At 44.8% G+C, this 12,899-nt stretch overlaps 1 protein-coding gene across 1 annotated transcript in view; it reads right to left on the bottom strand.

The window, feature by feature from the left end:
* The window catches only part of LOC123960356 (scavenger receptor cysteine-rich type 1 protein M130-like), a 549,618-nt gene that overhangs the window by 11,117 nt on the left and 525,602 nt on the right, over positions 1-12,899 (bottom strand). Inside the window, exons 6-9 of the mRNA XM_046035038.1 lie at positions 9,309-9,596; positions 8,372-8,677; positions 7,994-8,278; positions 31-347 (exon numbers count right to left, since the gene is read on the bottom strand). Coding sequence (XP_045890994.1) covers positions 31-347; positions 7,994-8,278; positions 8,372-8,677; positions 9,309-9,596 — 1,196 coding nt within the window. The remainder of the gene's footprint in view (positions 1-30; positions 348-7,993; positions 8,279-8,371; positions 8,678-9,308; positions 9,597-12,899) is intronic.

Genomic DNA, 12,899 nt, shown 5'->3' with positions numbered 1-12,899 from the left:
CAAAGCTGCAGCTCCTCTTCTACCTGAGCAGGTGAGTCCAACAGCTTTTCCAGGTGAGCAGGTGTTTCTAGCTGAGCCTGAGCTTCTACAGTCCAGGAGAGCAGACTCATGGCCTCCACACTGGAACTCTTTGGTCCACATCGGAGCCTCCACTTCTCCATAGAGCACCCCCTGGAGGACTGTAGGAGCCCCACAGCCGAGCTCCCTACAGACCACCTCTGCATCCTGCTGGTCAAAGTCAGCTTCACACACTGAGGACCACCGCTGGTTAGACTGGTTAGACTGGTTAGACTTCACCTCCAGTCTGCCTGAGCACAGACTAGTCCCGTCCAGCAGCCTGACAGAGTCTGGAGAGATAATAGAAGATGAAATAGAGATAAAGACACCAGACACAAAAGAAAAACATGTCCTGAAACAACAATTGAGTGATTCAAAGTGGACTCAGCACAACTCCAACATCAGTTCATCATTAACAACAGAACACATCTTTCTAACAGCACAGACTGCAGCAGGTTCACCAGCACATTAACATTTAATACTCTGTGACACTTGTTCTCCACGTCTGAACACTTGTTTCCAAACAACAGCACAACATCATCATCTGCAGATTTCTCTGCTCTGTTCCTTCTGCTCAGGTTCTCCACAATGAGTCAGCTCTATGATCCGCCTCTTTGAAGTGAACGATGGGGGCCGGCTCCCGTCTAGGATATTATTCTTGGCACATCCCACTTTTTTTTTGTATTTTCCTTTAGCTTTGGCAATACTGTTGTAATAACATTCATACCAATAAAGCAAATTTAATTTTAAACTGACTTCTTTTCTCTGTGAGATGGAAGAATTTAGAGCCTCCAGCTGCAGTAATGCACGGACCACGTGTAAAATTCATCCAGCCAGAGGGAACGATCACCACCTGTTCACAGCGCACCAGTCTAAATATAGCGACCCAACCCATAGCAGGTATCGGAGAGGGTGTGTACAGGGCCAGGAACAGGAGATCGTGGATCGACCGGGCACGGTGCGGACGGTCGGTGATTGTTCCCTCTGGCTGGATGAAGCACGATCTGCTGGCATTTTACTGGTGTCTGGATAATTCTAGCACACTGTATACAGCACACTGTATCTGACACTGACGTGATCGCTGACGTAATCTGTATTCTGCGCATGGGTTGGCGTTTGTAGCTACCTGTCAGAAGCTCCGTCTTAAACCTGACTCTTATCCAGTTTTAATCCACACTTTTTCTTTACATTTTTATATCCTTTTTATTTAACTTGAGTTTTTAGCTTAAGTTTTACGTGGGTCAAGGATTTTAGTCATCCGACATGGATTCTAAGCTAGATGACCATAAAAAAGCTATCAATGCTACTGATCAGAACAAAGCTCCGGCGACTAACGTTATGCTAGCCGAGATAACTCTGCCCCATGAGAACTGCACACTCCTTAATTAAGCGAACAAAAAGATTGCTGACCTTATGGAAGACCTCTGACGACTTTCAGAGGAACTCAAAGAGAAAGATTCCCTGTTGACAGGCCTTATGGATGTCGCTTCAGTACAAGCCAAACAGATTGTTTCTCTTAGCGCAACCGCTAACATCTAGGACACCGTGCTGTGGGACCCCTCTACCCTTCCGAGGCTTTCCTCCTGCTTGACTCCGAAGCATCAGTCAACCTGGGCTAAAGTGGTGGTCCATGCAAGAGAGGCTCGGACAACCACTATGCAGCCCTGTCTGACGACACTCCGGTCCATCCAGCGGATGCACCTGCGGCTTCAAGTCTCCCTGATACAGATCTCTTTCGGTGGACAGTGCCTGCCGACACTGTTGCATCTTCTCCACCGGCTACATCTCCCGCACTGGCGGCAAACGGTGATCGGCTGTGCCGCCAGTCTGCTGCTGGGCCTGATCGGCGGCCGTCATCCCGGTCAAAAACCTCCGCTTCCCGACATAGGATCCTGAAGGAGGCTGTGCTCAGATGCTCCGGAGGCCGTCTCTACCCTGCACCGTCGGGTAGCCCTTCTCTCAGGTATGTTACTGCTACTCCAACACAACACTCGGCAGCTCACACACTCCATCCTCAGTCCGCACGCAGTGTTGAAGCAGATTCTGCTCAGTCCTGCTCTGGAACCACACAACCGGCATCTCCTCGTCCTCTTTTCTCCCCAACCACACTAATAATTGGTGACTCCATAACTAGAAACATCAGTTTCTTTAACGCTACCACTCACTGCTTCCCCGGTGCCACCACAGCTGACATTTTAAAAAATCGCTCCCGTCCTCCATCACAAGAGTGATAGTCCATGTGGTGGTCGCGGTGCTGGCCGCTTCAGTAGACTCCTTGGCCTCCACGACTGGCTCCAGTCCGCCTGCAGGGCTCACGGTTTGTGTTATGTCGATAACTTTAATATTTCTGGCAAAGAATGTCTCTTTTTAAGACAGACGGACTTTACCCAAACAAACGGGGTTCAGAAATGTTAGCTGCTCACATACAGCATGTGGTGCGGTCCACACATGACTTACGTGAATGACTAATCATTCATGCAGCACACCTGGACACACCACCGCTCAATGAACAGATCTCTGCCTCACTGCCACAAACAACTGTCTCCACCTGCTGCCATATAAAGCCGTCTGCTCCCAGCGCTGTTCCAAAGACTTCTATTCCTGTCATCATCACGCATAGACCAGTGAACCGAAATGTGCACATCCCACACAGAAATATTAGTAATCTCTTAAGGATTAAGACAACTGCTACAGCACCCAAAACAAATTCATTTAAAACCAAGGGTCAGTGGTCGTGGTGGTGGGCTAGTGAGCATGTATAGGAAATATTTACAACTTGGAGGGCTGCAACCTGTCATATTTGTTATAATTTATCGCCCCCCAAAACCGCCTGGAGGATTTTTATCAGAACTTCCTGAATTTTTATATATCTTGTTTTAAATTATGACAGAATTGTTCTTTGTGACGATTTTAATATTCATGTTGATGACCCCACCAATGTTAATGCAACTGACTTTTTAAATATGGCCACTTCTTTTAACAACAACATGTCAAACGGCATCGACTTGTCTGAGCTTTTAAGAGATGCTAATTAGCAGAGTTTCAGGAGCTGGACCACACATCAAGCACGTCATCGCCAGCATTTCCATAAATACCCATGCGCCCTAAGTCCTCCCCTTCGCCTTGTATCCTGCATGGCTGCGCAGATGAACCAAGACCAAGCAACATCGCGTCGAGCATGCTACGTTAACATCCAATACAAGCAACTTCCATTACTGTCCGCACATCGCCATCCCCATCAGACGCTGAATTATTCCGACGGACTCGTGACATCTTCCATATTCACGTCAGCAGACCCAGCAACAGAAGCCAAATTCTCTCCTCCGTCTGCACGCTTCAGGCCCCGCTTTCTACAATCCTAAACTCGCCAGGGAGCGGGTGAGTCCAGCCTTAACGCCATCCGCCTTCCACGGTCCACTTTCCTCAATAATCAGAAACATTGCACCCGAAGAATCCCCTGCCTCTCATCAAACAACTGAACACACAGTGTTTCCACGCGCCAGCGAGGTCCCGGGTCACACAGTCTTCACGAACAATCAAGACACGAACTATAGCCACTCTTCAGAAAACGGTTATAAATGTAACAACTCCAATTTAGAGAACCGACAACACAGCAAACTTTTCAAGCTATCATGTCAGCGTGCCATGCATCCAGTTCCGTCAACACCAGCTACTTTCCGGGTGACATATCACCCACGCCGTGACGTCAGCGCCACTGTTAAAGGGACAGTTCACCTATTATCTTCATCTCAAGATAGCAAAGAAGTCGGTACCAAAGCAAAACAGGACGTCAACCAACACCAGAATTCCAAGGCCTCCACCTCTCATCGGGGCTGATCGCACCAGCAGCCTACATCACATAGGACAACCACATCGAGTCGTCAGCACCCCATTATCCAGCTCCCGGAGCTTCAGGTATCCAGCACTGGGATATACCAGCACCCCAGCCGTTTACATCTACCAATCACAGCAGCCAGTTCCATAGGGGCCCCAGCACCGAGATGCTAGCGCCCACAGTGGTACACCTCAAACAACCTCAGCAGCCAATTTCAGTAGGGGCATTAGGCACCGGAATGCCCACCGTCTGCTCCCATCAACCACTAACCTGACCGCACATAATAGTCCATTACACAGAACTATCCGAAAAGTCATTGATGGAAACTGTTTCAAAGGACAGGAATTTCATGCTGTTCTTCGCTTATCTTTCAATAGTAATCTCCAGTTCTGACCCTAGCAGCATACAAGCTGACCGCTCAAGTACTGTTGTTTCGAGTTCTTAATCATTACGAGCTCAGCTATTTCAAGCTAACTTCAAGCTAACAGCCGTTTCGAGCTAACTAATAGTCGTTTCAAGGTAATTTTGAGCTACAAGCCATTTCGCGCTTACTTCGAGCTAACAACCATTTCGAGCAAACTTTTATCGTCTAGCTACGTCAGTCTCGAGCAAACAGTCATCGTCTAGCTACGTCAGTCTTGAGCAAACAGTCGTTTTTAAGCCAAGTCGTTTCAAGTAAAGAGTCGCTACCTAGCTAAGTCGTTATCTAAACCACGTTGTTTCAAGCAAACAGCCGTTTCGACCTTACTTTGAGCTAACAGCCGTTTCAAGCTAACTTGAGCCAGCTAAGTCAGTCTCGAGCAGTCGTTTTTAAGCAAAGTCGTTTCAAGTAAAGAGTCATTACCTAGCTAAGTCGTTATCTAACCACGTCGTTTCAAGCAAACAGCCATTATCACGCTGTTGCTTCGAGCAAACAGCTGTCATCGCATTAAGTTGCTTCGAGCAAACAGCTGTCATCGCATTAAGTTGCTTTGAGCAAACAGTCGTTTCGAGCCATAGTCATTTCATGCCATAGTTGTGTCGAGCTAACAATCATCTTGAGCCAACAGTCATTTCCTAGCTTAGCCATTTTCCAACTAAGTCATTCCAAGCAGTCATCTTCTAGCTAATTTGGTTTGAGCTATAGTCGTTTTCAAGTAAATATTAATTTCTTCTTAAGTCTTTCAAGCTAACAGTCATTTCCTAGCTTTCGAGCAAAACTAGTTTTGAGCTGATCATTTCGAGCTAACATTCTTCTCCAGATAACAATAGTTTTGAGCTAACAGCGTTTCTAGTGAACAATCGTTCCAAGCTAACATCCAGCTAACAGTCGTTTCCATTCATCTAAACAATGTCGTTCAGAGCCAGTGTTGTCTCAATGGATAGTTGTTTCTTTCGAACAGCCGTTTCAAAGCAAAGTCATTCCAAACAAACCACAAACTATTTGAACGAACGATCGTTTTAAAATTAAAGGGCTCTGGCAACGGGATGCAGCTCACTCCCAGTCATCACTAATCTGACTGCGTCAGTCAGTTCGTTACATAGAACCATCCAATTTGGTTTTGGGTTAGCTTAGTCGGGTCATTAGGCACCAGGATGCAAAAAACCCTCGCAGCCCACAACCATCAATCTCTGCAGGTCGCTCCATTCTGGGATTCTGGCACCGGGATGCCAGGATCTCCAGCATCTCATCTTACCAGTCCAGCAACTACAGCTAGAAGCTCCGGCACTGGCACCCAGCGTTCCTCCACAGCCCTGACAGAACCAAATTATTTCCATTTCTAATTTTGGTCTTTCCTCTTAACCCATTACCCCGCCATGAGCTAATCCTAATTCTTTCATCTCCTGTTGTTCATCTCCATCTCCTGTTCTTCAGCTCACTAGTTTACTCAAACACATTGTAAACTACATGATATCTTGTTCTTCCTATCGCCAACTGCCAACTAAAAGATCCCTCGAAGGGCACATCTACCCGAAAGGGAACTCACTCCGAAAAGTTGCGTCCACCTTCTCCATACACTAAACGATTATATGGCCATTATTCTAGATTCGGTCCCCAAGTCAGAGGCACAGGTTACCAGAACATCCACACCGCTCCCAAGCAACATCTTGCTTCAGTGGTGTGATCAGGGCCCACTCGACTATGCAACCCTAACATGGCCCCAAGCAGTTCCCGGTCTCATTCTAACCCATTGCTGCCGCTCCAAGCTCTCTGGTTTCTACAACCTCCGGGTTCCAAGGTCTGCATAGAAACAGCAGGTCTTCCCAAGACCCTCGATTTCTAGGATTCACTCTCGACACAGTCCATTTCACAATTTAATCTGGATTGAAAGCCCATGCAATCAGCATTCGATCCCCTATTCCTCCTCGCTTTGGCTCAAGCTTTGTCAACAGGACCAGTTCAACTTTTCACAAACAACTGGGACACCCCAAGATACCAATTGTACACCGCCGCCACATATTCTGCAGGTTTTTGGGGGTTCTAGAAAGAAGACTAATTGCAGGAAAATGGTCCCCGAAACTCCACTACCAAAAACACAGCCCTCTCTCGGGTTACAGGCTTGCTTCGAAGAACTCAGCTGATGTCACAACAAGCACAACCTCCCCGTCATTCAATCTCGTCACCACTTCTCATTTCACCAAAACGCCCACAGTGGCAACAAAACACACTCCACTGAAGTCCATCTTAGCGGAAGTACTGGCTTCTTTCCCGATTTTATTTGACTTTATTTTATCCCTTTTATTTTATTCTGTTTTACTTATTTTATATTTTATCTTAAACGTGTATTTTAGTCTTTTCAATGTTTTCTTGCTTTTATCTGTGTATTGTTTTTGTATTATTGTCTTTGGGTTATTATTGTTTTTACACTTGTTAAAGCACTTTGTAACTTGCTTTTGAAAAGCGCTCTACAAATAATAATAATAATTATTATTATTATTTATTTGTTTCTGCTGGGGTTTCCCAAAGCAGTTTCTCAGCAGTGCCGTCCCAAGTACTTAGTGCAATCTTACAATACACAGTACATACGATTTCCACATACTCGGGACACACTGAATGAAACAAACCTCCATTGCGTTTGCTCCTGTTGTCATCTACGCAATAATTCTTAATAGATCACCCATAACAAGTACTAAAATTGCACAGTGTGCAATGTTTTACAATGCACACGCAATTTAGTACTCTTTATTTGGGTTGTTAGTAAATCGGGCCCTTAATGTTCTCAGAAGATCTGTAACCCAGAATAAAAACCTGTTTAGAAAATGCTCCAACAACTCTAACAGGGATATAGGGGCTGGACTCTCCCTTCAGGCTGGTTGGTGGTTGGCCCAAGGGACTCCTGAAGCAACAGACATGTATGTTTCATATCGACATATATATATATATCTTGGTGCATTCAGCAGCTGATTTATTGAGGCAGCAGAGTGTCTCTGGCAGTCATGAAGGAGTCAGATGAGCTATCACATATGGACGCATAGTCAAGGCCACTTGGCGTCAGTTTGTCACACACTGTGGAGCCCCTTACTGTGCTGTCAGACCAAACTGAAGCGAGCGTTGGGGGCAGTGCGATTACATGCAAAGTCACAGCAAAGACGTGGAGAGACACCATTTCCTGTCCGGCGGTGCAGAGGACACGTTGGCAGTGACGCCAAGGCATTCGTGCAAGTCAAACTTTTTCAACTCAAGCAAGTACAGTCGTTTACCGGCGGGAGGAGCTCAGAGTTAATTGCTTTTAATAAATCAACTTTTTACTTAAATGTTTGGGATTAAAACGTTGACATATCTTGACTCGTGCTTCTCAGCAGTGAGCTGCCCCGTGTTTCTGACTTCCACGGTTGTTGTTAGGTGTTAGTAACACTGTCATACTACTTTTCAACCTAACCAAACTGCGACATTTCACAACATTAACCATGTGTTTTATTTTGAAAGTAACCGGACATTGCATATTTATTGGTGCAAACCTCACCGCAGAGCCCTACACATCCAGAAAAATTCAGGGGTAACCAGGGAGTTAAAAGCCATTGACCAAGGGTCTATATGTGATGAGCTGGGAGTGAGAATGTGTTGCCTGGAGACATTACTGTCAAAGATGATGTCATAGATGATGTCACTGATGGGCTTACCTGAGCAGGTGAAATTCAGGATGGAGGAAGAGGAACCTGATTCTACACACTCCCTCAGAGCAGATCCAGACAGAACGCAGTCAGACCTGATCCTCCACACAGGCCTGTCTGAGGACTCCTCTTTCTGTCCTACAGAAACAGCAGAGCCACAGTCCAGCTCTCTACAGGCAACAGCTGCTGTCTTCAGGGTCCAGCCAGAGTAACCCACTGGTCTCCAGTCTCCCTGATGTTTCAGCTCCAGTGTTCCTGCACAGCGACTGGCTCCTCCCACCAACCTGACAGGCTCTGAACAGAAACCAGAGAGTCATCAGTAAAACAAGAAAGTGAGTTTCATCAGAACAGAAATGAAACAAATCAAAGCTGCAGCTCCTCTTCTACCTGAGCAGGTGAGTCCAACAGCTTTTCCAGGTGAGCAGGTGTTTCTAGCTGAGCCTGAGCTTCTACAGTCCAGGAGAGCAGACTCATGGCCTCCACACTGGAACTCTTTGGTCCACATCGGAGCCTCCACTTCTCCATAGAGCACCCCCTGGAGGACTGTAGGAGCCCCACAGCCGAGCTCCCTACAGACCACCTCTGCATCCTGCTGGTCAAAGTCAGCTTCACACACTGAGGACCACCTCTGGTTAGACTTCACCTCCAGTCTGCCTGAGCACAGACTAGTCCCGTCCAGCAGCCTGACAGAGTCTGGAGAGATAATAGAAGATGAAATAGAGATAAAGACACCAGACACAAAAGAAAAACATGTCATGAAACAACAATTGAGTGATTCAAAGTGGACTCAGCACAACTCCAACATCAGTTCATCATTAACAACAGAACACATCTTTCTAACAGCACAGACTGCAGCAAGTTCACCAGCACATTAACATTTAATACTCTGTTACACTTGTTCTCCACGTCTGAACACTTTCAACATGTTTCCAAACAACAGCACAACATCATCATCTGCAGATTTCTCTGCTCTGTTCCTTCTGCTCAGGTTCTCCACAATCTCCACAAAAACCAGAAACTTGACTTTACCAATTACCCGTATGAAACTAAACTGAATGTTTAAGATATCTGGTTGTGTAAGTTATGCAAGTAAAATTGTTATTTTAACCCAAACCATGGTGTTGTTTTAAACCTAGTTATATTTTGAAAGTAACCAGACGTTGCATATTTATTGTTGCTAACCTAACCACTGAGCCCTACACATCCAGAAACGCTCAGGGGTAACCAGGGAGTTAAAAGCCATTGATCAAGGGTCTATATGTGATGAGCTGGGAGTGAGAATTATTTGGGTTACTGTCAAAGATGATTTCACTGATGGGCTTACCTGAGCAGGTGAGATCCAGGATGGAGAAAGAGGAACCTGATGTTACACACTCCCTCAGAGCAGATCCAGACTGAACACAATGAGACCTGATCCACCACACAGGTCTGACTGAGGACTCCTGTCTGTGTTCTACAGAAACAGCAGAGCCACAGTCCAGCTTTCTACAGACAACAGCTGCTGCCTTCAGGGTCCAGCTTGAGTAACCCACTGGTCTCCACTCTCCCTGATGTTTCACCTCCAGTGTTCCTGCACAGCAACTGGCTCCTCCCACCAACCTGACATCAGGCTCTGAACAGAAACCAGTGAGTCATCAGTAAAGAAGTGAATTCAAGAGACTAAACTAAAACGTGGCTGCTGATTCTGCTTCTATGATTCTTTCTGTCTTTACCTGTTGAGGTGTGTTGTCCTTCAGCCTGGAGTCCTGTGATTGGAGCACAGCCGTGGACAGAAAACACATTTTACCAGTTTACTGTAGGTGAGATGAACATGTGGATACACAGAACAGCAGCCAGCAGACTGGTTGATATAGAGTTAAAGGTTAAAGCTCAGCATCCAGTGAAGTATGCTCGCTCTTCTCCACTTCATCAGGATCTAATTCGCTAAGTCAAGCGGTGAGAGCTGCACAAACAGGTCAATAACTGCAGATGCTTGAATCTGCTGCTATGAGACGAAAATGCTGCACAAATGACAAGTTCCTCATGCTCTCACTTTCACACCTCATCTTCTCTGGACCCCTGCCAAATCTGACCAGTGATGACATCATTCCGCCGCTGGTTGTCGAGGTGGTGTCCAGCAAACGATGTGGGCTTTGTAGATCACTGGCAGACTTTCTGAGGAAGACCTGGTCTGATTAATATTGATTTATTTTGTCTTACTGAAACCTGGCTGGGTGATGGAGAATATGTTAGCCTAAATGAATCCACCCCTCCCAGTCATATTAATACTCACATTCCTCGAGGCACAGGCCGAGGAGGTGGAGTTGCAGCTATCTTCGACTCTAGCCTACTGATCAGCTCTAAACCTAAACTAAACTATAACTCATTTGAAAGTCTTGTTCTTAGTCTTTCACACCCAAGTTGGAAATCACTGCAACCAATTCTCTTCGTTATAGTGTACCGAGCACCTGGTCCGTACTCTGAATTCATATCTGAATTTGCAGAGTTTTTGTGAACTTTAGTCCTTAAAACGGACAAAGTTATTATTGTAGGGGATTTTAATATTCATGTGGACGTTGAGAATGACAGCTTCACTAACGCCTTTATCTCTCTGTTAGATTCCATTGGCTTCTCTCAGAGTGTTCATGAACCGACTCACTGTTTTAACCACACCCTCAACCTTGTTCTGGTGTATGGTATTGAAATTGAACATTTAATAGTGCACCTTTGGTGTGAGAAACCCGGATTCAATTCCCCACTGTGACACGTCCACCAATGCGTCCCTGAGCAAGACACTTAACCCCTAGTTGCTCCAGATGTGTGCGACCTCTGACATAAATAGCAATTGTAAGTCGCTTTGGATAAAAGCGTCAGCTAAATGTAAATGTTGTGATGTTCCCACAAAATCTCTTTATCTGACCACTATTTGGTAACCTTCCAGTTTCTATTGCTGAACTACAAGCCATTAGGTAAACATTTACTAGACGTCTATCTGATAGTGCTGTAGCTAAATTTAAGGATGTGATTCAATCAGCTTTTTATTCATAATCATGTCTCAATTTAATTTAGGACTCCTATAACTTCAGTCCCTCCCAAGTTGATCATCTTGTTGATAGTGCTGCAGGCTCACTGCGAATGACACTCGACTCTGTAGCCTAAAAAACAAGATAATAAAACAAAGACGGTTAGCTCCATGGTATAATACTGAAACTCGCAAATTAAAGCAAATATCGCAGAAACTTGAAAGGTAATGGCGTTCTACAAATCTGGAAATTTCTCATTTAATTTGGCAAGATAGTCTTAAAACCTTTAGGATATAGGAAATTATAACTAATAGAAACAAAATCCACCAAGAACTCAACTGGCACCGACTTATCTCTAAACTCAGGAACCTTAGAAACGACGGTAAAACCTGATATACAGACGTGTTTGTACCCTTCCGTGAAAGAAAGAAAAACCCACAATGGTCACAAAGAAAATTATAGACAAGCATGTTAAAGGTAAAAGCTGTAAGACCATCTCCAAGCAGCTTGATGTTCCTGTGACTACAGTTGCACATATTATTCAGAAGTTTAAAGGTCCACAGGACTGTAGCCAACCTCCCTGGACATGGCCGCAAGAGGAAAATTAATTACTAATCAAAGAGACAGACAGTTACCACGAATGGTAACCAAAGAGCCCAGAACAACTTCCACAGACATTAGAGGTCAACTCCAAGGTCAAGGTACATCTGTCATGGGCAGCTGAGTGCAGAAGCAGAGAACTGAGTTGTGGACCCAGATACTGACTGTAGGCAAGGTGTTTGCAGTAAAAATAAAGATTTATTAAATCAAAAACTCAGCAGCCTTACGCTGGGAGCACAGCGGTGAATGTTCAAACAAAACATAATGCAAAGGGAAGAATCCAAGAACAGGTACAGTCCAAAAAACACAGGGACAGGCCCGAACACTCAGCACAGACAAGGACATCACAAACACTGAACACAACTGAGGACAATATACTGTATACACAGGAAAACGAGCAGGCAGGGAAGCACAGCTGAAACACATCAGGTAATCAACAACAGGAACAAAGAAGAAGAAGACAAGAACACCAGGCACTGAAAAATAAAACTAATTATAAAACAGGAAGTTAAGTACTCTGGAACAGATCTACCAAAGTTAAACACAAAACATGGAAAGACTGCAAAATTAGGGCATGGACAGAGACCGGACCAGACAGGACTACACTAAAACATGGAGACATAAGACTAAGGACTAAGACACAGACCAAAATAACAAAACATAGAAGTACATAGACTGGGAAAAACACTAAACATGAACTAAAGCACAGGACTAAGAACTAAGATAAGAGACAAGACAGATACTAAGAAACTTTAACATGCGAATGCACAAAAGACCAGCTTAAGCTTCAAAACCCCAAACATGACACGATCAAATCAAGCTTACAGAACACAGAACACAAAACCAAACCTATGAAAACAGACCAAACAGGAAAAAACAATTACAGTGGGGGAAATAAGTATTTGACCCCTTGCTGATTTTGCAGGTTTGCCCACTTACAAAGAATGCAACGATCTATAATTTTAATCATATGTACATTCTAACAGTGAAAGACAGAATCCCAAAGAAAATTCCAGAAAATCACATCATATGAATTTATAAAAATTGATAACCATCTGATGAGGAAAAACAAGTATTTGACCCCCTACCAAACAGCAAGTATTCTGGCTCCAACAAGCCAGTTAGTCTTTCTTTAAGACACAGCCCCAATCCCAACCAATTATCTACATCAAATACACCTGCCTCACCTCGTTACCTGTATAAAAGACACCTGTCAACACCCAAACAACCAGCATCCAACATCACCACCATGGGCAAGACCAAAGAGCTTTCTACGGACATCAGGGACAAGATTGTTGATCTGCACAAGGCTG

The sequence above is a fragment of the Micropterus dolomieu genome, linkage group LG21 (genome assembly GCF_021292245.1).
Source record: "Micropterus dolomieu isolate WLL.071019.BEF.003 ecotype Adirondacks linkage group LG21, ASM2129224v1, whole genome shotgun sequence".
NCBI lineage: Eukaryota > Metazoa > Chordata > Actinopteri > Centrarchiformes > Centrarchidae > Micropterus > Micropterus dolomieu.
This window is presented reverse-complemented; position numbering and strand designations above follow the sequence as displayed.